This window comes from Otolemur garnettii, unplaced genomic scaffold, assembly GCF_000181295.1.
Source record: "Otolemur garnettii isolate 467f Iridium unplaced genomic scaffold, OtoGar3 scaffold00023, whole genome shotgun sequence".
Taxonomy (NCBI): domain Eukaryota; kingdom Metazoa; phylum Chordata; class Mammalia; order Primates; family Galagidae; genus Otolemur; species Otolemur garnettii.
In genome coordinates this window covers 7,601,297-7,628,017 of record NW_003852418.1, presented here as the reverse complement: position 1 = coordinate 7,628,017, position 26,721 = coordinate 7,601,297, and the positions used below count along the sequence as shown (strand labels likewise).

The 26,721-nt window shown below is 48.0% G+C and overlaps 2 protein-coding genes across 2 annotated transcripts; both read right to left on the bottom strand.

The window, feature by feature from the left end:
• Nucleotides 1-1,113: 1,113 nt before the first annotated feature.
• On the bottom strand, nucleotides 1,114-12,253 carry PIGT (phosphatidylinositol glycan anchor biosynthesis class T). Its single transcript, XM_003787639.3, has 12 exons — nucleotides 11,969-12,253; nucleotides 11,638-11,815; nucleotides 8,149-8,276; nucleotides 7,775-7,875; nucleotides 7,580-7,666; nucleotides 6,949-7,036; nucleotides 6,753-6,850; nucleotides 6,495-6,660; nucleotides 5,607-5,807; nucleotides 2,925-3,090; nucleotides 2,728-2,811; nucleotides 1,114-1,779 (listed from the first exon to the last, which is right to left on the bottom strand). The coding sequence occupies exons 1-12, from the start codon at nucleotides 12,153-12,155 to the stop codon at nucleotides 1,527-1,529; spliced, it is 1,737 nt and encodes a 578-aa protein (XP_003787687.1). The 5' UTR covers nucleotides 12,156-12,253; the 3' UTR covers nucleotides 1,114-1,526.
• A 7,326-nt stretch (nucleotides 12,254-19,579) lies between these two features.
• On the bottom strand, nucleotides 19,580-23,865 carry DBNDD2 (dysbindin domain containing 2). Its single transcript, XM_003787637.2, has 4 exons — nucleotides 23,726-23,865; nucleotides 21,877-22,023; nucleotides 21,548-21,685; nucleotides 19,580-20,245 (listed from the first exon to the last, which is right to left on the bottom strand). Exons 2-4 carry the CDS (start codon nucleotides 22,013-22,015, stop codon nucleotides 20,040-20,042), a joined length of 483 nt encoding a protein of 160 aa, XP_003787685.1. The 5' UTR covers nucleotides 22,016-22,023; nucleotides 23,726-23,865; the 3' UTR covers nucleotides 19,580-20,039.
• Nucleotides 23,866-26,721: the final 2,856 nt, after the last annotated feature.

The window sequence follows — 26,721 nt, the reverse complement described above, 5'->3', positions numbered from 1 at the left end:
AACCCTCAGAGGCGACCTAAACCACCCACCTGCACTGGGTGGCCAGACACCACCTGTACTACTACTACTGTCTGCTGTGCTCCCACATGTGGCACTTCTGGGGTGCCCCTTGCCCCCAGGCCTGCCCTGAAGCCCAGATCCCAAGCCAGAATAGCCCACACCCATTCACACAGTACCCTTTGCTGACTAAACTCACAACCTGTCCTGAGGTCTGGTCTAGAAAATGAACCCCAGTGCCTGCAGGAAGCACAGCCCAGCGGAAGGGAAAGCACACAGAGGGAAGTCCAGGGAGCGGAGAAGGGGCACCTGCAGCAGCCTGGCATGCCAGGGGACACTTCCTGGAGGAAGCAACTTCTTATCGGGTTTTGTAAGTAAGAGCAAACCAGGCAGTCGAAGGGTGTGCGTAGTTAGTGGAACAGGGCATTTTACACTAAACTGCTAGAGCAGAAGAACTGAGTGGGGTGGGGCAGGGGGGCAATGCAAATAATGTACACAGTTGATGCCAAGTTGCTAGAGGAAAAGACAGAAAATGAGGGCAGCAGGAGACACTGGCCTCAGGAATGCAGGGTTACATAACAAGCAAGGGGGATAGCCAGGGGCAGGCTTTAAAGCCTGTGGGTGGTCTAAGGACCACCCGCAACACAGCACCCCAAACCTGAAGAGCCTGCCTAACACCGGAAAGCTGGGCCACACCCAGACCAGCAGAATTAGGATCTAGACCCCAAGAATCTGTGTCATTTTCATAAGCGCCGCCACCCCCCTTCTGATAAACACTACATTAAACCACCACTAGCCAAAGCTCTCCTGACCTTCCTCTCTACTCTTAGTGATGTGAAGAGACCCCGAAAGGCAGGATGATTCATTTTCACAGTTATGGATTTTGCTTGCAGAAAACACTCCCTGCCAAACCAAGGGAGTTCTGGGAATTACAGTCAGATGAGGAGGAGGAGGGTGGAGCAGAGAAGAAAGAATTTCTGGCAGTGGGGAGAGAGAAGGGGAGTTAGGGGTATCATTTTAGGTGGGGAGGTAGGCTAGGAGGTCCCATTCAGGCACCCAGCAAATAGGCCCTAGTCCTCCACTCTTCCCAGGCCTCAAGGACAGGGGACAAAGAACTAAGGAAGCAGCTGGTTTTTATTCCACAAGTAAATTCCACCGGCCACACAGTGACACCGACGCTTCATCACACCCTGTTACCTAGGCCAGGGCAGTGCAGTAACACTTCCTGCAGTGATGGACATGCTTTTATGCACTGTCCTATACAGCAGCCACTGACTCTTGGTTATTAAACACTTGAACTGTGGCCACTATGCCCAAAGAAATGAATTTCTAGTTCAAATTAATTTAAATTCGAATGCCACATTAAGCTTGTGGCTACTGTACTGGACAGCGTGGCTCTAGGTCCTGTAGTAGTCCAGAGGCAGTCTGGTTCAAAAGCCGACTCTGGGGACAGTGAGTGGCAGAAAGAGCCCTTGGGGTCACCTCCATGCCTCCCAGAGGGAAACAGCAGCTGCTGAGGAGGACGAGCCTCAGAGTGGGGGGACACCTCGGACACGCCGGATGAGGTTGGCCAGCCGCTTGGCCAGGCCACCCGTGCTGGGCTCCTCGATGTGGAAGGTCCGGGTGAGGAGATTGTAGAAGGAGCCGTAGCACACGGCCACCACGGTGCACGTGAGGCAGATCACGTTGTAGGGCATGCTGAAGTCCGGTGTCGGCAGGTTCACCAGCAGTGGCTCTGTGTAGAGTCGCACAAAGTAGCTAGAGCCATCAGAGACTGGGAACCTGAGATCAGGGAAGGAGTGGTGACACAGTGCTCCTCCCCATCTCACCCTGTCCCCACTCCTGGGCTGCACCAGGCCACTGTTACACAGTAAGGGTGTCCAATGTTCTCTTAGTTTCAGAACCTTTCAACAGAAGGCCTCTTCCATGAGAAAGCTCAATGCATAGGCCCGACGAGTGGGTAGAAGTGGAGGAAAGGGGCCTGGTCTTTGCTTGGCTGCCCCTTCTTAGCCCAGTCTCAACCTCAATGTCACCTCCTCCAAGAAGCTTTCCTAGATAACTCACTATATTACTCCCTACCCCACTCTGACCATCACCCTGTTCCTCTCTAGAACAGATATTTCTCCTGTAGCTGTAAATACAGGGAGGACAGGGTGAGTCTGTTGTGTTTACTCTCATTTTCTTGGTGCTCTCTGAAATACCTGGCATTGCTAAGTGCTCAATTAAATATTTAGGAGTGCCCGGCGCAGTGGCTCATGCCTGTATCCCAACACTTGGGAAGCTGAGGTGGGTGGATTGCCTGAGCTCACCAGTTCAAGGCCAGTCTGAGCGCCAGTGTGAGACCTGTAGTCCCAGCTACTTGGGAGGCTGAGGCAAGAGAATTGCTTAAGCTCAAGAGTTTGAGGTTGCTGTGAGCTGTAATGCCACAGCACTCTACCGAGGGTGACAATATAAGACTCTGTCATAAATAAATAAATAAGAGTATCACTAACTAAATGTAGGCTGTAACTACTGCTATTCTCACCTATTTATTTTTCTAGAAACACTTTAAAGTCATTTTATAAAATCTTTATAAATATCATAGATCACTAAGATTTTCAACAAGAATGAGTGAAATCTACACATGGCTTTGGAAGAGGTAACAGCTACCCCAGCCCACCCTACAGGAGCCGGATCATCTGTGTTAAGGCCACTGAGGACAAACTCTCAGGAGGGTGTGGTTACACTCACAGGGTGTTGAAGAGGGGACTCTCTTCCCAGTTGACTGGTTTGGCTGCTACCACGCTGGGCACAAGGGCACTGAGGACAGATGGGCTGCAGAGAAGCAGACAGATGGCCCATGTTCTTAAATGCCTCCTCCACCAAGGGGTAAGTGGCAGCAAGGGTGGGTCAGGAGGGTGGGGGAAGCCTGTGGGAGTGGAGCCCACCTGACATAGAAGCCGTGGTTGGGGTCTGGGGTGTACTCGGTCCACTTGAGCAGTGCCCGCTCAAATTGGATGGAGACCTTGGTGACTGAGTTGGCCGGCAGCTGAATCAGCATCTCCAGAAGGTGGGGCTGGAGCCGGTCCTGGGCAGGCTGGTAGTGGATGTAACCTGGAGACAGGCAAGGGCAACTCATACCTCTTTCCTAGGTCAGATAACCTACTTCTCCTATTCCCACCACTTACCTTGGGATCTCAATCTGGGTGCCTAGGTAGTGGGCTCCGAATCATGGAAGCCAGGTAGGCTAACGAAGGAAATAGGGTCTCAGGAAGGGACCCAGTTGCCAGGGCAATGAACCCAGGACATTGTCTAGAGAGGCTGGCAAGAGTGCTACAGACCACTGATCAATCTTCACTAAAACTGGGGCACCAGACACCAAGTGCCTGATGTGATGCCAGAGGAGGTTCATAGAGCCACCTGGGAATTTTTCTTGCCGAAAATATGGGGCATGAATCTAATCAAGTTTCTAAATCTAACCACCAATTCACAAGAAATATAAGAGACAAAGGAACATGTTAAAAACCAGCACAAGGACAAATACAGAATGTAGAACATTCTATACAACAAATGACACAGTTTTTCCAATAAATAGCTTTTAAAAAACGGTAACTATTATAATAGATAAAAAGAGTTAAAATGAGCACTACACCAAATGTAAGAAGTTAATCCTAAGGGAAGCTGTGGATAGGGGAGAGGGAGAATACGAGACTACAGGGACTCTGTAGTTTTTTGCTCAATATTCCTGTCAACCTAAAACTGCTCTAAAAAACAAATCTATTCATTAAGTTGCTTTAAAAGCAACTTAAATACATATCAAGCAAATGCTATGTGAAGACCTTGTTTAGATCTCAGTTCGAATAAACCAACTGTAAAAAGTATTTTTATTTTTTTGTAGAGACAGAGTCTCACTTTATCGTCCTCGGTAGAGTGCCATGGCATCACACAGCTCACAGCAACCTCCAGCTCCTGGGCTTAGGTGATTCTCCTGCCTCAGCCTCCCAAGTAGCTGGGACCACAGGCGCCCACCACAATGCCCGGCTATTTTTTGGTTGCAGTTCGGCCCGGGCCAGGTTCGAACCTGCCACTCGCGGTATATGGGACAGGCGCCCTACTCACTAAGCCACAGATGCCACCCTATAAAAAGTCATTTTTAGGACCATGCTCAGATAATGATATGGTTAATATTTTTTTCTTTTTTTTTGAGACAGAGTCTCCCTTTGTCACCCTTGGTAGAGTGCTATGACATCACAGTTTACAGCAACCTCAAACTCTTGGGCTCAAGCAATTCTCTTGCCTCAGTTTTTCATTTCTAGTAGAGATGGGGTCTTGCTCTTTCTTAGGCTGGTCTTGAACTCCTGAGCTCAAGCAATCCACCCGCTTCAGCCTCCCAGAGTGCTAGGATTACAGGCGTGAGCCAACATTCCCAGCCCATTAATATTTTTTTAAGTTCTTTTTCTATTAGACATATATACTATATTTAAAGGTAAATTGATATACTAGCTAAGATTTTCTTTAAGAAACTCCAGCAGAGAAATAAGCCAATAAAGAAAAAAAGAAAAAAAAAAAAAAAAGGAAGGGAGACATGGGCAAAAATGACCAGAGGTAGAGACCTGAAGCTGCAGAATGGAGTAGATTATACTATATTCTATTTGGGGTTACGTCTGAATTTTCGAAAGTAAAAGGTAAAAAACAAAATTAAGCAGAAAAGCCTACAGAATACATAGGTAAGATGGTCTGAAATAGCGATGTTGAAGGTGGTACAAATAACGGGGCTGAAGTAAAACTATTAACCATGGGCTTGAAAAATGGGAAACAATAGAGCTATTTAAAGAAGAATTTGAAGTTTGGTTTTTTGAAATGTTATATAATAACTTCCTAAGAAGTCTTTTTCTTTAAGTCTACACCAAAGAAAAACAAGTGTTTTAGTGTTATGCTAGTAGAAAGTACTTGGTAAATATTAATTTCCTGTAGAAAAATAAAAACAAAATTTAGAAACTGCATGTCTTGACCTTTTCCAAGGAAGCAAAAAAATCCATCTATCCCAGCTCTGCTATCTTATCAGCTTCCAAAACCCCAAATCACCAACCTTTTCTCTACCTTAAAGCTCTGTGAGTCTTCACAAAACCCAAGGAAGTGCCCAAGCTCCGGAAAGGAAGAAAAAGTAAATGAAAAGATCAGAACCTTTTCTCTACCTTAAAGCTCTGTGAGTCTTCACAAAACCCAAGGAAGTGCCCAAGCTCCGGAAAGGAAGAAAAAGTAAATGAAAAGATCAGAAAGCTACTGCCTGTACAGTACGATTAAGAATCACCGGTGCCTGTGGCTCAAAGGAGTAGGGCACTAGAGCCATATGCTGGAGGTGGTGGGTTCAACCCAGCCCTGGCCAAAAACCAAAAAAAAAAAAAGAATCACTGCCATCATGTCTGTTAGTGCTTTTTTGCTTTGCTTTATAACTTCTCAATCTAGCATAGTGAGGCTTCTCATCCCATTTTTCTAACCATTCATCTTTATGCCTGCATCGTTTTTCAGAGGTACTCAGGAATTATCCTGAAAAGTGAAGAGTCTGAAGGACCTAGGGAGAGAATGAGCTGGGTGGGCTGGGGGGCCTGGTTTGGGACTCGGCTCCTCACTTGGTTTGTTCTCCTTGCCCTTGGAGGTGATGGTGAGGGTGTGCACGTACAGCCGCAGGTACCAGGGCACAGTGTCCAGCAGCAGCACAGGGAAGGCCCGGTAAGGGTGGGTGTTGTACAGCAGCGTGCTCAGCTCCCCCTTCTGCAGGCCGTAGCCGCTCACGTAGCGCTGGGCATGCAAGAAGGGCACTGGAGGGGCCTCTGTGTAGAGAAAACTCATCTGTTAACTGCTACAAAAGGAAAGGATTTAAAAGCCAACTTCACAGGGCTATCTTCAGAGTTCCAAGCCAGTGAGCAGATGGGGAAAAGTCCTGCCATTTTTTAGAGCAGGGCAACTGCTCTGGAATCATCCATCTTTCCAGCCCAAGAATGACAATAGGATTATTGTTGTTTACCATGCCCTCTCCCAATTCAAACTGGGTGCTCTCAGAACAGTCTGCCTTTCCCCTTGTTAACACTGAACACACTTGGAATTAATTAACTGACACCTGCCTCAACTAGTAGACATGACATTTCTTGAATGCAGGGTCCTCTGTCTCATTCACCACTCTATGCCTGGCACATGATTTTATACCAATTCAAAAATATTTGACTGATAAAGTGAACGCATGAACAAATTTCATTTCTTACATTAATTATCTCATCCAGAGATATCACTGTCCTAGTTTTTCAGATGTGGATACTAGGCTCAGAGGGGTTAGGAATCTACTTGAAGTCATAGAGCTTGGGAGGTAGGGTCAAAACAAGGAGCACATGACTCCAGAGAGCTGGTTCTGAACATAACCCTATGATCATATAGCAAAGACATAGGATTATGAGTCTTCTCCCAAGGGTGGAAATCTCAGCAGCCTGTGGTGACCCTGGCAGCCCATGCTCCCACCCACTCACCATTCTCTGGAGGTTTCTTCCACTTGAGCTGGAGGTTGAGGTTGCGGGAATTGTTAAGCATGGCTGTGTCAAGCAAGTCATAGACAGCGTAAGTCCTCCGAGTACCCAGGATGACATCCTGGTATGTAGCAGTGGGGGGTGGGTTCACCTCCAGTGTCTCATTGTCCTGGGGACACAGGCCAAGGCTGAGAAGCAAGCAGAGAAACAGGCTGGCCTTGGGAACAACAGGGGTAGTGGTGTGGCTGGACACTTTGGTACCTGGCTATAGCTGGTGATGTCCACATAGACTCGGCTCTCTGACGCCAGTGGACAGGGCTCTGTGAGGGTTCGGGAAAACATCCGGAAGAGGGACCAGTCTGAAGAGGAGAGAGCAGGGGCTGGGACTAGGTCTGGTTTGCATGGACAGGGACAGGGTGGGGTAGGTGGATAGAGATGGGTTGCCAAGGCAGCTCACCTTTCTTCCCCTGCCCCGTGATGAAGGCATCAAATACAACTGAAAGGGTCTGCCTCAGCTCCCAGGAGATGCTGGTACAGCGTGCATTCTGTCACAAGACCAGACGGCAGTGTGAGGAGCATCACTCTCACCCAACCACATAGCCTAAAGGACTCCTACCTGGATGCAATCCCTCACCTATGAATTTCCACTCCCAATGACTTCCTACCAATTACTACCGAGCACTTGAGCCTGCGCCATGCTCTGTGCCAACAGCTTTAAGTACATCAGCTTCATAAATCATCACAACAACCTGAGGCGCTGTCTCTACTATTATTCTCATGTGACAGATGAGGAAACCAGGCTCAGGGAGAAAAAATGATTCACTCAAGGGCATGCCAGCTGGCAAGTGATGGAGCCAGCAGTTGCACCCACACAGCTATTGTTCTTAACCACTCGGCTTCAGGAGAAACATTCATTGAGTCCTTGCCAGGCAGCCACTCAGTCTCCTTTGGTGCTTGGCCAATGCCCTGAATAATCATCATCACATCTACCACCTACTATTCCCACAGCCGAGCCAGACGCTGGGCTACCTGCCTACACCTTCACTCTGAGCCCCCAGTTTGCAGCTGCCCTACTCTCCATGACTTACTCTGCAAACAGGGCGGATGTGCACTGCCTGAGAATGGTAGCTGGTGTGAAACAAGCGATCCGCCTTCAGCAGCACCGAGAGGCCTGCCTGGAGGAGGTGGGGGGAGATGAAAGGTCAGTGCCCTACACTGAACATATAGCGTAGGGCACAGGGTCTCTGTAAATGCACCCTGGCTGCCAGGCTACATGGCCTCACCTTGGAACTACAGGGCAAGAGCTTCTTCCAGGGAGTGAGGTTCTCGGTGCATACAACCTCCCTCGGCAGCACAGCATAGCGCAGAAAGTAGTGATCAGTGTCTATGAGAGAGACATAAGTCTGTGTAGGGTGGGCCTGAGGGCCCCACCCTTCAGAAACCATACTCCAGAGACAGGGATGACCCACACCACTCCCCAGCAGCACCGCCCAGACAGTCCTGTGGGGCTGGGCTCCTCCTGCCCGTGGGAGAAGGCAGTGTAGAGACAGCACAGTCTTGGGAAGCCTTTTGGGATCTGCACACCCAGGGGACTTAGGATCTAGCCCAGGCTGAGGAGGAAAAACACTGAGGGAAAAGGAGACAAGGGGGATCTCACCATTGGCCAGCCCCAGGGGTTTGAAGGAGGCAGTAGGAGTGACCGTGTTGGTGGAGTCGATGAAGTTGAGAGAGGCGCAGAAGATGCCTGAGAGGACGTTACTGAGCTCCCTCCAAGATTTATCCACACTGGATGGAGACACAAACCCACTTACTGTCCCGAGGCTGTCTCTCTTTCCTCCCTCAAAGCCCCCAGCTGGCTGTCAGCCGATGGCTGGAACATCACTGCCCTCACTCAGCCCACTTCATGGGTCTCACCCCACTCAGCCCCTTCTTCCTCACTGTCTTCTGGACATCCCTCATCCCCATGGGTCTTCTTGGCTCAAGTGGTTCTTCCTGCCAGGGAAAGCTCTGCTCCCTCCTCTTTCCATCTTCAGTCCTTGTCTTACAGGAAGCCTTTCCTGCCCTCCTAAGCACAGCCTCCTCTGTGCCATGGCAGTTCTGACCATCCAAGTCACTCATTGGGTCTATTCTGGGACATTACTATGTGGTGGGAGCATCTCATCCTCAGTATGTTTTCCCCCTAAATAGTCTATGAGGACAAGGACTAATCTTGGTCATTTATGTATTTCCCACAACACACTTTGGTCCAAGTGTTCCAAACCTTGGACCTGGGATGAGCTCACTAATCTTCCCTGAGTTGCTGAGCTGGGCAAAGCAATACACACTGCCTCATTAATACCTAGGATGAAGGTTAAGTCCTAATTCTACCCTCAAGGTGGGAAGTCTTACAATGAAGAAAGTTCACTGAAAAAGAAAAAAACAACCATTCTAGGATTTTAGGACTTTACTAAAAATATCAAATTAAACAGGTCCTCATTTTTCTCAGAGAAATATCAAAAAAGCTGGGCACAGTGGCTCATACCTGCAATCCTAGCACCTCGTAGGCGAGGCAGGAGGATCTCTTGGGCTCAGTAGTTTGAGACCATCCTGAACCCTGAGCAAGAGTGAGGCCCCATCTCTACTAAAAATGGAAAAATTAGCCAGGCACTGTGGCAGGTGCATGTAGTCCCAGCTACTCAGGAGGCTGAGGCAGGAGGATCTCTTAAACCCAGGAATTTGAGGTTCCTGTGAGCTAGGCTGACACCATGGCATTCTATCTTGGGTGACAGCAAGCCTGTCTTTAAAAAAAAAAGTAAGGCCAAGTGCGATGGCTCACGCCTATAATTCCAGCACTCTGGGAGGCCAAGGCAGGCAGATTGCTTGAGCTCCCGATTTTGAGATTGGCCTGAGCTAGAGCGAGACCTCGTCTCTAAAAATAGCCAAGTGTTGTGGTAGGCAGCTGTAGTCCCAGCTACTCAGGAGGCTGAGGCAAGAGAATCGCTTGAGCCCAAGAGTCTGAGGTTGATGTGAGCTGTGATGCCATGGTACTCTACCAACAGTGACATAGTGAAACTCTGTCTCAAAAAAAAAAAAAAAAGATCAATGGAGATTTGCTATCTATATTAATAATGGAAAGCATAAAACTTAATAAGCACTTAGTTGTACACTACAGGCAATTACAGGCTAAGCAGAGCAGATAGAAAGGCAAGAGAGCTAGAGTTCACACAAGAAAAAAAGTCCTAAAAAGTTGGAGAGTCACTGATTGCTCCTCATTTGATATCACCTTAGAGTTGTCCTGGGGTTTTTAATAATTCTCTGTTCAGAGCTTTTCAGTTGCTCTAATGCTTCAGCCTCAAAAAAAAGATTGCAACCATGAAACCTGAAAACTCTACCCAACCCATCACATTTAAAAATCTTTAAAATTGGCTCAGCATCTGTGGCTCAAGTGGCTAAGGTGCCAGCCACATATACCTAAGGTGGTGGGTTCGAATCCAGCCTGGGCCCGCCAAACAACAATGATGGCTGCAACCCAAAAATGGCCGGGCGTTGTGGCGGGCGCCTATAGTCCCAGCTACTTGGGAGGCGGAGGCAGGAGACTCACTTGAGCCCAGGAGTTGGAGGTTGCTGTGAGCTACGATGCAACAGCACTCTACCCAGGGGGACAGCTTGAGGCTCTGTCTCAAAAAAAAAAAAAAATCTTTAAAATTACTTGCTGACATTTACATTTGCCAATATTCACATTAAATTCCAGATTTCTGGTATCTCTGGAAAATGGAGAGTGTGACCACACTTTAAGTCTATTCTCAGATGGCAGCAATCTACTGGAGCTGCGTGGCAGCTGTCCTCTTTATATTGTCACACATGCTCTCTGGCCTGACACAGTTCCTACCACCCCCCTATTATTGCTCTAAAATTTGTTGTCAGTTTGCACTACTGATTTCCTATAGGGGACTTAAGTGGAAAATAAGATATACGAGGGCTGTCTGGAAAATAACCAGCCACGTATGTCTCTATTTTTCATATTACATGGCTGGATACTTTCTTGACAGAGCTGGTGTTTCTTGTTCCTGTGCCTCTACTGGTGTTTTTCCTCCTTTCCTCATTGATGTCACCCATATGGACCATGGAGACATAAGTCTGCAACCTCTACATAGTCTGCATAGAAAGGTTCTTTTCTTTCACAGCACCTACTGGGAAATGAGTTTTTTCTTTCCATGCCCTATACCTTGAGGACAATACGGGAAACAGGTTTTTGTAGTATAAGCACAGTACTTGGACTTGCTCTGCTCCCAAACAAAAGCAATTCCTTTAATATAGAGATCTAGTATTTTGTAGGCCAATTGTAGCCCACAGATCTATTTTGGTTGACCTTTGTGGTATTTATTATTATTTATTAAAAATACAAATGAATGTCTTTATTTTTTTTTCCCTTGGGACAGAGCCTCATTTTGTCACCCTCTGTAGAATGCTGTGGTGTCATAGCTCACAGCAAGATGAGGTCTGGCTTTGGCTCCAGCTGGTCTCGATTTTGTGAGCTTAGGCAATCCACCCACCTCCGCTCCCAGAGCTAGGATTACAGGCGTCAGCCACCACGCCCCGTTCAAATGAATGTTTTCAAAAAGTTATCCAGTTTGCCAGTTGTCTACTGCTTTACATCCAAATGAGCGTCTACTGGTTCGGTGCCTTAGCTCAAGTGGCTAAGGTACCAGCCACATACACCTGAGCTGGCGGGTTCGAATCCAGTCCGGGCCCGCCAAACAACAATGATGGCTGCAACCAAAAAATAGCCAGGCATTGTGGCGGGAGCCTGTGGTCCCAGCTACTTGGGAGGCTGAGGCAGGAGTTGGAGGTTGCTGTGAGCTGTGATGCCACAGCACTCTACCCAGGGGGATAGCTTGAGGCTCTGTCTCAAAAAAATAAATAAATAAATAAGCGTCTATTGTCTGTTATCCACCTCTATAGATATGCTGCCTCAAGATTGAAAGGATTAGGGGGCAGGTAGTTTATTAGGTAATAAAAGAATGCCACTCAGTGGTAACATCCTTTCTTACTTACAATGCTCTACCCCCATGGAAACTGTTGTGCCCAGGTCAGTGGCAGGATGACTACACCTTCCCCTGCCATACTCCCTCCATAGTCTGGAACAGGACCCAAGGCGGACACTCACTCAGTGACAGTGTCTTGGAACCAGACCCAGAGCTCTGCACCTGATGGGGCCTGCAGGAAGGGTGGCCCCCAGTATCGAGTCCTCCAAAATCCTTGCGTGAATGACAGGTGCAGCTCCCGTAAAGAGTACTTGGAGATCAACTGTCCCAGGGCTTTGGGGAAGAGCCTGTAATGAGACACTGGAGAAGAGGGCATAGGTGAATGATAATCCCCACCTCATGGAGACCCACACCCAAGGTCCAGAACTCCACCCAGAGATCAGGCCCCGCCCCCAAGGCTTGCCTCCACCCTACCCCCAGCAGGTGCTCTCCCTTCACATCTCGCCCTCTCACCTCCTTCTCGCTGCAGCTCCGAATCCCATCTTGTGCGGAACTGGAATGTAGCGGCTACGTCCCCTGAAGGCAGCGGGGTGATGACAAGCTCCTCCCGCAGGCTGTCGCGTGGGGGTTCTGCAAGAGCCGGGCCCCCAGGCCCCAGGAACAGCAGCACTACCAGAGCGAGCGGCATGGCCGCCGCCATGCCTGCGGCTGCTTCCGCACCCTCCGCTTGCGCACGCCCACAGGAGAGGCCGCCATCCAATAGGAAGGGCGTATGAGAAGTGACTTCCGATGCCGCCCCGGAAACTTGGGTGCTGGTACCAATGCGACTGCTTACCCTGGCCGCTGATGTTCCGCAGGGCTGGGGGGTCTAGGTGGACACTGAGAGGACACTAAGAGGAGTGGGCGTCTGGCAGGTCGAGGGGCTGCGTTGAAGGCTCACCCAGTTCAAGGTGATTCACCCACCAGAAAGTGCTCAGTAATAAGGAGCGCTGCCACTACCGTTTGGCCCATTGAGGAAACAAGAGACTGAAAAAGGTGTTACTTTTGCTAAGTCACACAGCTGGGCTTGTTCCCCCCAGCCCCCCAGCTTCTCGTGTCTCCATTTGCTTGGTCCTAAGCCTACCCAGTTCCTCTGAATAGGAGAGCTTTCCTGCAACACCCGCTCCCAAATAACTGGCTCATTATTGAAATTGTCAAACATACATTAAAATGGAAAGAACACTTGTTACAATGACCACCTGCTTCCCAATCACCTAGATTCTACCGTTATCATTTTACTACTTAAGCTTTATCACATTATCTCTCTCTACACCCATCAATCCATCGTATGTTTTGATGCATTACAAAGTAAATTGCGGACGTCATTAATATACGTTCTTCTAAATAGTTAAGCGTGTATATCATTAACTAGAGTTCAATAAGTGTTTACATTTTTTATGTGAAATTCACAGTGAAATGCGCAAATCTGAAATGCATATTTACTAGGTTTTGAAAAATGTAAGCAACTGTGTGACCCAAACCCCTCCCATGATACAGAACATTCTTAAAACTCCAGAAAGTTGGCTCATTACTCTTCCCGGTCAATCCCTGCTCCCACACCATCTTCCAGAGGCAATTGCCATTCTGATTTTTCTACCACAATAATTTGTTTTTAGAACTAAATATAAATGAAACCATCACAAGTACATTTTTTTGTGTAAGGCTTCATTCACAGAAAGAATGTTTTTGACAATCATCCATCTTCTTGAATGTATAGCAATTTTTTATTATTACTGTGTAGTGTTAACACTGTATGACTAAACCGTGGTTTGTCCATTCTCCTGTTGATCTTTAAAGTTTTTGGTTATTATGAACAAGGCTGCTGTATGCACAGATTACTTTGAAAACATATTTACCTTATCCCATGGGCAAGTATTTAGGAGTAGAATTGCTGGGTCAAAGAATAGGTGTATGTTTAATTTTATAAGAAACTGTCACACCTTTGTCCAAAATGTATCATTTTATGCTTCCACCAACAATGTGTGGTGGAAGCATAAAACACTCCACATCCTGGTCAACACTTAGCATTTTTAATTTTTTACTTTTTAGTTTTAGCTATATGGGTGTGTACATAGTAGTACATAGTAGTATCTCACGTGGTTTTTTTGTTTGTTTTGTTTTGTTTTGAGACAGGAGCCTCAAGCTGTCCCCCTGGGTAGAGTGCCGTGGCATTACAGCTCACAGCAACCTCCAACTCCTGGGCTCAAGCGAGTCTTCTGCCTCCGCCTCCCAAGTAGCTGGGACCACAGGCGCCCGCCACAACGCCCGGCTATTTTTTGGTTGCTGCCGTCATTGTTGTTTGGCGGGTCCGGGCTGGGGATTGGAACCTGCCACCTTAGGTGTACGTGGCTGGCGCCTTAGCCGGTTGAGCTATAGGCGCCAAGCCTCTCATGTGGTTTTAATTTGCATTTCCCTTGTAACTAACAATGTTGAGCATCAGTTTGTGTTTATTGGCTATTCATGTATTTTCTTTCATGCAAGGTCTATTAAAATCTTTGTCCTCCCTCCTTTTGTTAACTGACTTGTTTGCCCTTTTATTATTAAGTTGTAGGAGTTCCAATGTTAGATTTATGCTCTGTTTTTACTACCTTCCCTATGGGGAACACATTTATGAAACATTTTGTGAGCAGTCTCTTGTTAAAACAACCATACTTCTAGGAGGAGCCAAATTTGGTGTCAGGCAGGTCTGCTGAGATACACCCCAACCAACCAGAAAGGAAAGGTCAAAAAACTCTATTTCATTCTTCTCACTTTACCTAAATTCAGTGTTACTGCCCCAATAGACATGGAATAGTAGGCAGGTCATGAGCTTAAATGTTAGAAAGACATGAGTTCAAATCCCTATGCCAGCCTTTAAGCCATATGAACATGAGCAACCCGCTGCCACTTTTCCTCATCTGTAAAATGGAGAAACCTATTTTCAGGGTTGTTGTTAGGATTAGAAATTATGGATGTGTAGGATCTGGAAGGTGGTAAGTGCTAAACAATAACATTTACTATAGGTTTGGCACCTGTAGCTCAGTGGCTAGGGTACCAGCCACATACACCAGAGCTGGTGGGTTCAAACCCAGTCTGGGCCTGCCAAACAATAACAATTACAACGAAAAAATAGCTGGGAGTTGTGTTGGGCGCCTGTAGTCCCAGCTACTTGGGAGGCGGAGGCAAGAGAATCTTTTAAGCCCAAGAGTTTGAGGTTGCTGCAAGCTGTGATGCCACAGCACTCTACCTAGGTTGACATAGTGAAACTCCATCTCAAAAAAAAAATTTACTCAAACAACTCCATCATGTAAGTACTATTATCTCTATTTTGCAGAGGAGGGAACTGAAGTACAGAAACTAAGATAATATCCTTTGCTCACAGTATACTACTGATCGCAAAATAATTTTTTAAAGGTAGAGCTGCCATCATTATGACCTTTTACTTTTCCTTTTTGAAACAGATTCTCACTTTGTTACCCTTGTTAGAGTGCTGTGGCATCACAGCTCACAGCAACCTTAAATTCTTGGGTTCAAGAGATTCTCTTGCCTCAGCCTCATGAGTACCTGGGACTTCAGGCATCCATCACAATGCCCAGCTGTTTTTTCAGAGACAGGGGCTCACTTTTGCCTAGACTAGTCTCAAACTCGTGAGCTCAAGCATTCCACCCACGTCGGCCTCCCAGAGTGCTAGGATTATAGGAGTTAGCCACTGTGCTGGGCATGATTTTGTACTTCTATGGTTTGCTTTTGAAATTGTCTGTCCCTGGGCAGCACCTGTGGCTCAGTAAGTAGGGCCCCGGCCCCATATACCAAGGGTGTCGAGTTTGAACGCAGCCCCAGCTAAACTGCAACAAAAAAGTAGCCAGGCATTGTGGAGGGCGCCTGTAGTCCCAACTATGGGAGGCTGAGGCAAGAGAATCGGCTAAGCCCAAGAGCTGGAGGTTGCTGTGAGCTGCGATGCCACAGCTCTCTACTGAGGGTGACAAAGTGAGACTCTGTCTCTAAAAAAAAAAAAGAAAGAAAGAAATTGTCTGTCCCCATCAGTTAAGACTCAGCCATCTTCCGTGAAGATTTACTTTCTCCCCCTTATGGCAGCCATAACCCTTATCACATTACATATCCATTATCTGTGGCTATCTATGCTCCTGGAAGAGGTCTTGGTCACCTTAGTATTTCTATTGCCTAAGCAAGGTGGCTAGCTCATAAGTAGGTGCTCAGTAATGTTTGAAGGTATGAACAAATGAACAAGACATCATAGCCCAGTTCTGTACTGTCCCCAAACTGCCATGCTGTTCAGTGTGGAGTTCTGTACACTCCTGGGGATTGCTATAGTGTTAAGCCTCCTAGAGATGCCGCTGCTGAACTGTGGTCCTTCCCATTTCCTCCACTGCATAGGGTTCTACCAGGACAGATTTGTCGTCTTCTCCCCTCCTCTCTAGAGTCTGTCAGGGTACCCACCCTATGACAAGTCAGGGCAAGAGTCAAAAGCCACATTGTGGCTTATAGTCTGAAAGCTGGGCTCCTTTACTCAGAGTTGGCTCCAAATTATTCTCCCATCTCCAAGGACACCCTGTGGCCTCAAAAAACAGACAGCTAGGCCCTAGGCCAGAATATACCATGGTTTAATTTTAATGTGACACTGTAACCAAAAGCTGAATCCTAAAGAGACTTCAGATTATCTTTTATTAAAAGTGTCCATCCTGGATACACTGTTCTGTAATCTACTTTTTCTCTCAACAATTACATTTTTCCATGAAAAAAAAAAGCTATGTGGTGGGTCAATGATACAATATTGGCATTATTTTGATAATTTTTTGAAGCTGAATGATGGGAACAAGGGGTATTTTTCTTTCTATATTCATTTTATATTTGAAATCCTTGTAATAAAAGTTGAAAAATAAATAAATAAATAAATAGCTGGAGATGGTAGTTCTGAAGGCCAGCCAAGCCCCTGTGGTTTGGCAGGAGAAAAGATCATTGTCCCAATCAGGAAGTGGTCCGGGGGCCTGAGCTGATCCTAGAGTTTTCAAACAGGCCAGGCTGGGGCTCATAGCAGCCAAATCAAAAGCTCTCCATAGGCTCACAAACAATTCTACTTCTTGAGAAGGCAATAAATCCCTGTCCCCAGGCTGGCTCCCTACAATCTTAGCATTGTGTGCCTTGGGTACTAAGGGATTTACTGACATGTTGATAGCAACCAAACCAGTCTAGCTTCCCATCATTTGCCCTAGAGAGAAATAGGGTGATTTCAGAAGTTCAGAAACCCTGTATTGCAAAGCCTTTGGGGTCATGGATCACAACCTGAGAAAAGGCTCAGCCACAGACAGACAAGGGGTAGAGCCTTGCTACTCTAAAGGAAGTGGAGAAGGAACAAGAGAACAGAGATCAGCACAATCATAAGCAACCCAGACAATCCCCAAAGGTTAACAAAAGATGAGCCTGGCCCCAGCTTAGTGGATGACTTCAACTTGGACCTAGAGGCTTTTGGACAAAAGGTATTCACTCCACAAGTTTACTAGAGACAGGGAAAGACTAACGAACACTCCTACTTCCTTGGAGCTCCCACAAGTTTCTCAGTAGTGGTAGGAAAAGCACTTAGGAACAGTTACTTACAATGGCCTCCTGCAAAGGTGAAAGCAGGAAGGGGCTATAGGAAGAGTGCTGCCCTGTCATGCGGCCTGGATGGCACAAGGAGTTTTAGGATTTAGGCTTAAGGGTGCTGAGGTGTGAAGGGTGGGAGAATGATTTTCGTTTTAATATAAGAAATGAGTAGATGTTTCTTTCATTCAACATTCTTTCTCTTGGCAAGCTCATTTCCATCCATGGCTTCACTTAACCACCTATAATTTACGTATTAATAACTCATCTATTTCTTTCTCTTTTTTCTTTTTGCAGTTTTTTTTTTTTTTTTTTTTTTTGGCCAGGGCTGAGTTTGAACCCACCACCTCCGGTATATGGGGCCGGCGCCCTACTCCTTGAGCCACAGGCGCCGCCCAATAACTCATCTATTTCTTTCCCAGTCCAATCCTCTCATCTAAGTTCCACACTCATAGGTCCAAGTGCCTATTCAACATGTCCTCTTAGATGTCTCCAAGGCACTTCAAACTCAACAAATCCAAAATCAAATTTATATGCAACAACAGTGTCTCTGTAGGAAAAATAAATAAAAATTAAAAAATGAAAACCAAATGTATGGACTTGTTCCCAAATCTGGTTCTTTCCAAAACCCCTCATCTGGGCAAAGAGCCCTCCAAATCACCTGCAGAAGATAGAAGCAAAGGCAGCACCCCCAATCGCTTCCTCTCTCACACCCACTCATTAATCTTTTGGAATTTCCTCTCTCTTCATTCTTTCCATGGTTCTCCATCTCTCTACCTTCACCCTCCTCCATGACCTCTTATCTAGATGGCTGTAATCGGCTTCTAGTTTCCAGGAATCCACTCTGGTCCTTTAATCAAGACTCCACAAGCAGCCCTTCCGGTCATTCTTCCCCGAGTTTTACTCCCACTCATCATTAGGATCTGAGCTAAAATGCCACTTACTTCCTCCGGGGAAACATCCCCATGACCCCTCTGAATAGGTTGATTCCTTCCCAGTGGTAGTCACAGTTGCAATTTTACATTTGGGCTCCCGCTAGACTATAAACTCCATGGGAAGAGAGACTGTGTTGTTCTTTGCTGCTACTCCATCTACAAGGCCATACTTGGTGACTTGTGCATGTTTAATACCTACATTTAACATTCATTGAATGAATAATGTCATGTATCAGCGTATACTCTGCCTTGACCCAATTAATCACCACTACTGTCTTGTGGGCCACTGTTATCTCTTGCAGGGATTATTGTGTCATTTGTCTGTCTTGCGCCTGTCCTCTTCCAGGATATTCTCCACATAGCAGCCAGAATTAGCTTTTTACTAGCAAACCCAACCACTTATAATCCTTCATTACTCCCAATAAGTTTACATTTTTTAACATGGCCTGTAACATGTAAACTGCTAATTACCTACCCCATGATGACTGTCCTCTTGTTCCTTAGTAACAAAACCTTGGCTCTTAGGACAGCAGTGTGCCCTAATAAATGACTATTCCATTAGCCCAATAGCCAGGGTACTTCTCAGAGGTCTGACAGTAGTCAGAAATCAGGTGCATTGATAATTCAGTGACTTGAAAAGGTTATTGTCTTCCCTAAAACCAGAATTTCCTTTCTTCTAAATAATGCTGTGTCCCTATGTCTATAAAAGTCTACAAACGAAACATCTTCTGTGCTACAAAGTTCTGGCCAGCGAACTTACAAAAATATATCTTAAAGTGGGAACAGACATCTAGCTGTGCCCTCTTTGCCCATCCCTGAGTTCTCCTCTTTGCCAGTTTCAAGTCTTGACGGCTGAGGCTCTGATAGCCATCTTACACATGGGGTGTCAAGAAGAACACAAGCCATGTGCAAAAAAGAGCCACAGAAGAGGCCAGTGTTCAGCAACTATGGAGCTTGCATACCGCTTTGTACTTTGGACTTCTTTTATATGAGGAAATAAATTTATAACTTAGGTCATGATCTTTTACTAGCAGTCAAACTGAAACCTGATCCAGGCTTCAAAGCATTTGTACAACCTGACCTCTGTCGGTCTTACCTCTGTATCTCCTCCTCAAATCCAATTCAGCCAAACTGAGTGTTTTTCAGTTCCTTGAGGTAATGTTCTCACTATTTAAAGTCTTAACCAGCTGCTCTTTCTGTCTGGATTATGGTCTCCCACTTGGCTATCTCCTAACCATCCTTCAGCTTAAAAATCACCTCACCTCTTCTATGACCACAAGAGCAAGGTTAGGATGCCCCTATTTTCTGGTATAGGAGTCTTCCCTCCTCATTTTACTTATATTGTGAGCCATGGAATTTACTTGATTTTCTTCTCCACAGTCAAGTAAACTGTTTGAAGGCAGGGATACAGCCTGTCTTGATCAAAATTACATTCCAAATGCCTAGCACAGATGATCAAAAACTATTTCTGCAATTATGGAATGAATGAGTCATGGGGACGTGGTGTCGTTTGAAAGCTGAAGGCATATAGTGGGTTCGATAGCTCTGGGATGTAAAAACCAAAGTGGAATAGTTGGTATATTATTATTTATTATTCATACCGTGCTCTGTTCCAAAAATGTTGTAACGGAGGCAGGATGGCTGGAGTATCACCTCACTGGACATCTGAAGGAGTTCACGTCCACTTAGAGACACTGGTTTACGAGACTATTAGAAGACTACAGGATAGCTTGGGGGAGGGAGGAGTGCTTAGATAAGCAGCAGCATCTTGTCCTACCTCATCTTCCATCTCCTTACTTGCAAGTCCTACCTCAGGAGTAAGTCAAAAACTAGCGCAAGGGTTGCAGCAGGAAAAGGTTAGCAGTAAAGCAGGAGAGGGTTACTTCTCAGAGAGAGACACGATCCGCCATCCTTCCCTGCCTCTGGCGCCTACTGTAAGTAGAGTCTGGTCTTCTGACGATGGGCTTTGGTTGGGCCTATGGCCTCATGTGACGAATAGCCTGTCTGGTCAGTCTGTAGGGAGGAGCCCACTGCTAGCTGCAGGCTCCAGGCTCTGCTCCTGCATCACCCCCATCCTCCTCTTCATCAGACTGTGCCAAGGGCGTGTCTGCTCCACCGTCACTTGGGTTTGGGCTGTGCAGGTTGGTGGAAGAGTCAGAGGATGACGACGAGCTCCTGGATGTGGTCCTGTCTGACATGGGCACTGGCAGGCTCAGCTCCTCTGGATGGTCATCCACCCCTACCCAGAGAGAAGAGCTGGTCAGGGCCAAAGTAGAACTTCAGAGGACTCTTAGAGATTGCCTGGCAGGGTGAAACTGAAGCCCAAAGAGGGGCAAGGAATTATCCAAAGCCATTTTGCTAGCCCAGCAAAGAGCCAGGATTAAGACTTCCATCTCCTGGCTCCCAACTCCTACCATGTCACTATACTATTTCTGGGCTTTAGAGTTAGGTCAATCAATGCAAGTTCAAGGTCTACCTATAACACTTACTGTATTTATTGTTGCCAAGTAGCTTTGAGCAAGTCACTTTCCCTTTAAAAGACTCTGCTCCTCTTCTGTAAAAGAAAGGGGAGGGGAGCCTACATTCCCAAAAGGTTTTGAGGATAAAATCTAAGAATGCTTATAAAATGTCTGACATGGCAGGCTATGAATAAAGAGTGGCAGTTTTTTTTTTTTTTTTTGAGACAGAGCCTCAAGCTTTCCCCCTGGGTAGAGTGCCATGGCATTACAGCTCACAGCAACCTCCAACTCCTGGGCTCAAGCGAGTCTCCTGCCTCCGCCTCCCAAGTAGCTGGGACCACAGGCGCCCGCCACAACGCCCGGCTATTTTTTGGTTGCAGCCGTCATTGCTGTTTGGCGGGTCCGGGCTGGGGATTCGAACCCGCCACCTTAGGTGTACATGGCTGGCGCCTTAGCCGGTTGAGCTATAGGCGCCGAGCCAAGAGTGGCAGTTTTAATAAGAGAATATCTATCTTACAAGTTAAGTATACAGGTTCTGGAGTCAGATGGACATGGTATGAATCCCAGCTTTTCTACTTTCTGCCTCTGTGATTTAAATTCTCTGAGCCTAATTTCCTTTTTTATAAAATGGGGATAATACTACCTGCCCTGAAAGGACACAGTAAGGATTGAGATAATATGTATACAATACTTTAGCACAATATTAGGAACCAATAAAGTGATCAATAAATATTAATATCACGATGACAAAAAACTCTTTAAATTATAAATGTAAAATGTAAAACTTATATTTTTATACTATTCTAATTATGCTAATTAATTACACTAATTTCACAAATGTTCCATTTAAAAGGCTAAGGAGATTGACCATTCCTAGAATTGGGGCTGGGGATCTTTAACCCAGTTCCCCCTCAAGGTCAACTTCCCCAAAATCAGAACAGGCAGCTGTTTTGTTGGTGGAAACACACACTTCCAGCCCCTACTTGCATACTTCCCCACCCCGACCTTGCAGCCTCATCTCAGAGCCCCAACATCCGGCTCTGGCTGATTAATGCCCAAGTCCCCAAAGCAGAGGGGCATACCAGACGTCTGGGGAGTTGGCGGAGGATCTTCACAAGGCAAGAACACGTCTGCTCCATCCTGATCCCCAAGGTCAATAAGTTCTACTTGCTCTAGTGTATCCACGTTCACTTCCATAGATGAGATACTACCTATGGGGGCTACAGATCAAGAAGGGGGCAAGTCAGGAGGACCCAGCCTGGAGCCAATACAATAGTGAGAGTTACTTATCAGGTCCCAAATTAGAAATTTAGAAGGCCAAGAAAGATGGGAGGGAGGCCCCAAGATTCAGGACCCACAAGACATCCTTCCTACCCTACCACAGTCCCTCGCCTCAGGACTTAGAACTCACGTCTCTGTGACTCGAGGTGCAAGTGGGACAGAGGGAAGACAAACTCCGTCTCTGGCTGTAAAATGTCCTCAAAGAATTTCTGCCGCTCCCGAAGGCGGAGCTGCTGGCGCTCCAGGGCTGCCCGAGGATTTGGGTCCATATCAGCTCCTGGTGGGTAAAGAAACAAAAGCGCAGCTGTGAAGTTGAGATAGAAGATAGTGGGGGCCTGGGCATGGGGAGCCCCACAGCCCCCAACATCCCAGCAGTGGGGCCTCTGGTTCCAGCCTGGACACTCTGGCCTTGGCTATCTCTTTCCTCTTCCCTGAAAGCAAGTTCTTCCCACAAACTTCAAGTCTCATGCAGAGGCAGGGCTTGCCCTAGCTTCACAAAGGGGAGGCCAGTTCCAGGCACTGCAAAAGAGGTCCTCTGTATTCAGGGAATGCAGCCAATGGCCAACTCTGAGTATCATGCCCTTCTAGGGGTTTTAGGGGCTGGTTCAGCCCAAATGGGGGAGGTACTTTTCTCCACTTAATGGACCCAGCCTGCTTCAGAAGGCCAGGGAGGAGGATAGGATAGAGATTGTGGAGAGGAGGGTTCTCTTCCTCTGCTGCTGCAACTCTGGTTCCTCTTCATCCTTCAAAACTCAGACAAAAACTAAAGCAACCCCTCCTCCTCCTTGCTCTGCAAACACACACACACCATCCCCTTCAAACCCTTGCTCTGAAGTCACAGACCTGACTTCCAGAAAAGGCCGTGCCCTTAAGAAAATCATCTTTCTGGCTTTAAAAGTCTCCCCATCTGAAAAATGGCATAATCGTCCTACCTACCTCAAACACAAGATGCTGCTTGGGAAAGGAGCTATTTAGGGGACGACCATGTCTCTCTGAACTCCAATCGCTCTCAATAGTTTCCCTCCTCTGACACATCTCCCTACTAGTCAGTGAGAAACAATTGGAAGGGCGGGTCCTGGGTCCAATTCAGACCAATCTCCTGACCCCCAGTGCTGAGAGCTTTCCAGAACACCAGAGCTCTCCGCCAGCCCAGGCCTTCGGCATTCACGCCCATTCGTTCGGTCTCCTTCCTGGCACTCTGCTGAGCTCATCACCAGAGTCAGGGGAGTTTCTAGTTTGAGGATCTGATCGTTATCCGCCGCTAAATGCTTTTCCCTCCTCATCCCGACTCAGCATATCCCAGATCCTGACCAGCTCCCCAGGCACTGGGGTAGCTAAGAGGGACCCAAACTCGAGTGGGCTGGGCAGGGCCAAGGAAGTGTGGAGAGAGCGTGTGGCCGCGGGCTGGACGTGGAGGAGGGAGGCGCTGACGCCGATTCCTCGGAAAGGCTCTTAGAGCTGCTGCCCAGGTCACAACGCTAAAAATACCCAGGGCCCCTGGAGCAGTCTGCTTCAGCAGTAGGGAGGAGGGGGAGGAGGGAGCAGAGCAGGGCGGGGGAGGGAGCTGACTTGGACCAGGGGCTCCGGGACGCCCCCTTTCTTTCTCCTTCCCCCCAATCCCACTAATCTCTGGAGATTGAAGGGGCTGTCCCCCAGGGGGGTCCCAGAGCCCCACCGGAGCACGAAGGCAGTTGTTTACGAGGCTATAGGTGCTGGGGAAAGGGTGAAGCGATTTGGGGGCAGGCAGCTGCCAGGGGCCCGGCCAGGAGCCGGCGAAATGGAGAACTGCCATTCGGACTCAGCCCCACCCGCACTGGAGCAAGCAAAAGGGAAAGAATTCCCTAAAAAGGGACACGCCGCGTCTGCGGGGGGAAGGGAGGAGCGCGGGGGAGGGCACTCCCCCAGGCGGTTCCCCTCGCGCTCCAGTGCCCTCCGCTGTCCCCCGCGGCACCTGCGCCCACCGTAGCCGGAGCCCCTACCTGCAGCGCCCGGCGCCCCCGCCGACTCAGTCTGTCCGCTAAGGCTAGGCGGCAGCGGGGGCGTGGGAGCGAGTCGCGCCGGCCGGGGTGGGGCTGCGCCTCCGGGTCTCCCCCGGGACCGACGGGCCCTGGGAGCCGGGAACGAGGAAGAGGCGGGAGGCGGAAGTGGGGGAGGGGCGGCGGCGGGCACACTCGCCCGCCTGTAGCCCGGCGGCCGCAGGCAGCCCCCGGGAGCGGGACTACTGGCACTTCCAGGGCGATCGAAAAGTTACCCGCACGCATCCTTCCTCCCTCCTGCCGGCCCGGCTCCTCAACACACCACCCTCGCCGCCGACGCCCGCGCGCCGGTCTCCGCACGCTCAGATGCACTTGCTGCGCCCCCGCCCCGCGCAGACCCGCTGCGGGCACCCGCGCCGGCTCTCCGCCCGCGCACACTTGCTGCGCTCCGACTCCCGAGCAGCGCCCTCGCGGCAGCTAAGCTCCCGCACCTGGACTCCCGGCACCTCGGCCACTCTCGCCACGCGTGCGCGCGCGCCGTTCGAGAAGACGGGTCTGGGAACCCGCCGGAGGGCGGGAGGGTGCTGACCCCCTGCAGCCCCGCAGGGCAGGTGCACTGAAAACCCCCTGAGCCCGGGACTCACACGGCCGCCCGGATCCCAGGCCCCGGGTCTAGACAGAGCCGCCGCCCAGATTACCAGCGCACTGGGCGGGGTGGGCGCGGAGACCGGGCGGGTCGGGGATGAAGGGGTGGGCCGCTACGCCGCGCCCCCAGACGCTGGCGAAGAGCCAGCACCTCCACAGTGCTGAGAGGGGCCTTGCCTGTCCGGCCTGGCCGGGATGGAGGGGCGAGGCGGAAACTGCCGGCAGAAAGGGAAAACGCTTGACCCCTTCGCAGCGCCTCGCGGTTCAGGCCAAAGCTAGAAGTGTCCGATCTGGCATCTGCTGGACCAAGACTCCGTACCCATTCTCTTCCTCCTCCCTTCATACGCATCCTGGTGATTCTAGCTTAGGAAGCAGGGGGGACGGACGCGGGGCACACGGGGTCAGTCTAAGATGCGTCTGCCGGTGGGGTCTTTAGATCGTTCAACAAATACCAGCGGGCAAGCTGGAAACTGGGAGTCATCTTTGGCACCTCCCTCTCTCTCGCCACCCACGTTAAAATACACCTTCATTTCCTCTTTCCTAAATACCTTTCCATCCACCGTTCCTCTCCGTTTCCGCTACCACCTCTCGCTTGGGCTCGGGCTCGGGCTCCCACGGCAGTGGCCTACTGTTTGATTTTCCTGTACTCACTCCGGCCTGGCCGCACTCTATTACCCGCACAGCAGTCAGCTGCCATTTCAGAACCCAAGTCTGATGTGCCACCCCCTGCTCAAATCCTCCATTATTAGAATAAAATCCAGGCGCTGATATCTGAGCTGAGTCTTGAAGAAATGGGGGTGTGAAGTCATGAAGACATAGTCAGGTTTCCCCACCAGGGGACCAACACTTTGTACAAATACCCAAAGCTGTGCCTCTTCTACTGGGTCATTGGGATCTCAAAACAACCCCGTGAGATAAACACAGCAAGCAGCTTTCCCACTGGTTTACAAGCATGGTAACTCGTTTGTGGGCGGCAACAAGTGTAATGGTTAAGAGCACCGGCATTGTAGACAGACCCTGTTGGGTTGTAAACTTTCTGCTGCCTCTAGCCTACTGACTTCTCTGATCCTTGATCTCCTCACCTATTATGTAAGAATAATTAATCCCTATCTCTTATGAGAAAATTCACATAAAATGCTTAATACAGGACTTGGGTACTTTGATATGCTCAATGAACATTAGATGTTTTGATTGTAGTGGGTTCTGAGAAAGGGAAAGGAGCTGCTTTCTCCCATGCATTACTGAAATTATAGCAAGTGAGTTCTAATTGTTATATCTACAGAGCTTATTATGTGCCAGTCACTATTATTAACTCTTTTAATTTTCTTGTTATTTCCATTTTACAGATATAGAAACAGATACAGAGGGGTGAAGGAACTCGTTAAGGCCTTACAGCCAGTAAGTGATGGAGCTGCCCAGGTAGGCTGGCTCCTGAGACCATGCTTGTAACCATACTCCCAGCCTGTTCCCCTTTTATCCCGTGACAGTTTTCATATTCCAAGAAACATTTCAGTCACTATGATTCTTCTCATTTATGAATAGAGTGGATAGTTCATCTCATTTTCTAGCATAGGAAGAATGAGGCCAAATAGGAGTATAGTGGTTGGGAGCTCAGCTCCCCAAACTCATCTTTCCCATTTTCAAACATCCCTGGGAATGGGACTTAATGGATTATTTTGAGTCTAAGATGAAGAAAGATTAAGAACCTCTGTCCCTTCTCTTCACCTGGTATTTGCCACCAGAAGGGGAGGAGAGGGGGAAACATTCGAGCTAAAAATTATTTAGGGGGCCTAAGCTGGAAGGGTGTCACCCAAGAGAAAGACTCAAGCAGCAGAACAGAAGTAGACAGTCAAAGGAGTTTAAAAGAGCAGTGAAAAAGTAGATGGCTTGAGACTTCTGGATTCCCACAAGGATACAGAAATCCAGGAAGAGCATCTTTACTACACTTACAACAATTTTTTTAAATGTTAGTCTAAAAAATCAAAACTTTTGCCAAACCCATTAGAGACCTAATGTTGCAGTGCGACCAATTCACTTGAATTCCAAAGAAGGATGGGAACTTCCAAAAAGAAGTGGAATGCAGGCAATAGCTTACTTGTGAAACAGGAGGAAGACAGGGTCTCCATCTGAGTTGGTAAGAAGAGTTCAGCTAAAATTTTTATTGAAGTGCTAAAGGCCTCATGAGAGTATAGAATCCATAGGCTCCATAGACACATAGAAATAACAAAACCCAAACCTATTATACTTCAACACCTGATAATATTGACTCAGTACCCCATACTAATGGCCGAACAGAAAAAAAAAGGATATGATCATTTCCAGGCATACATAATATGGAACTCAGTCTCTACTGA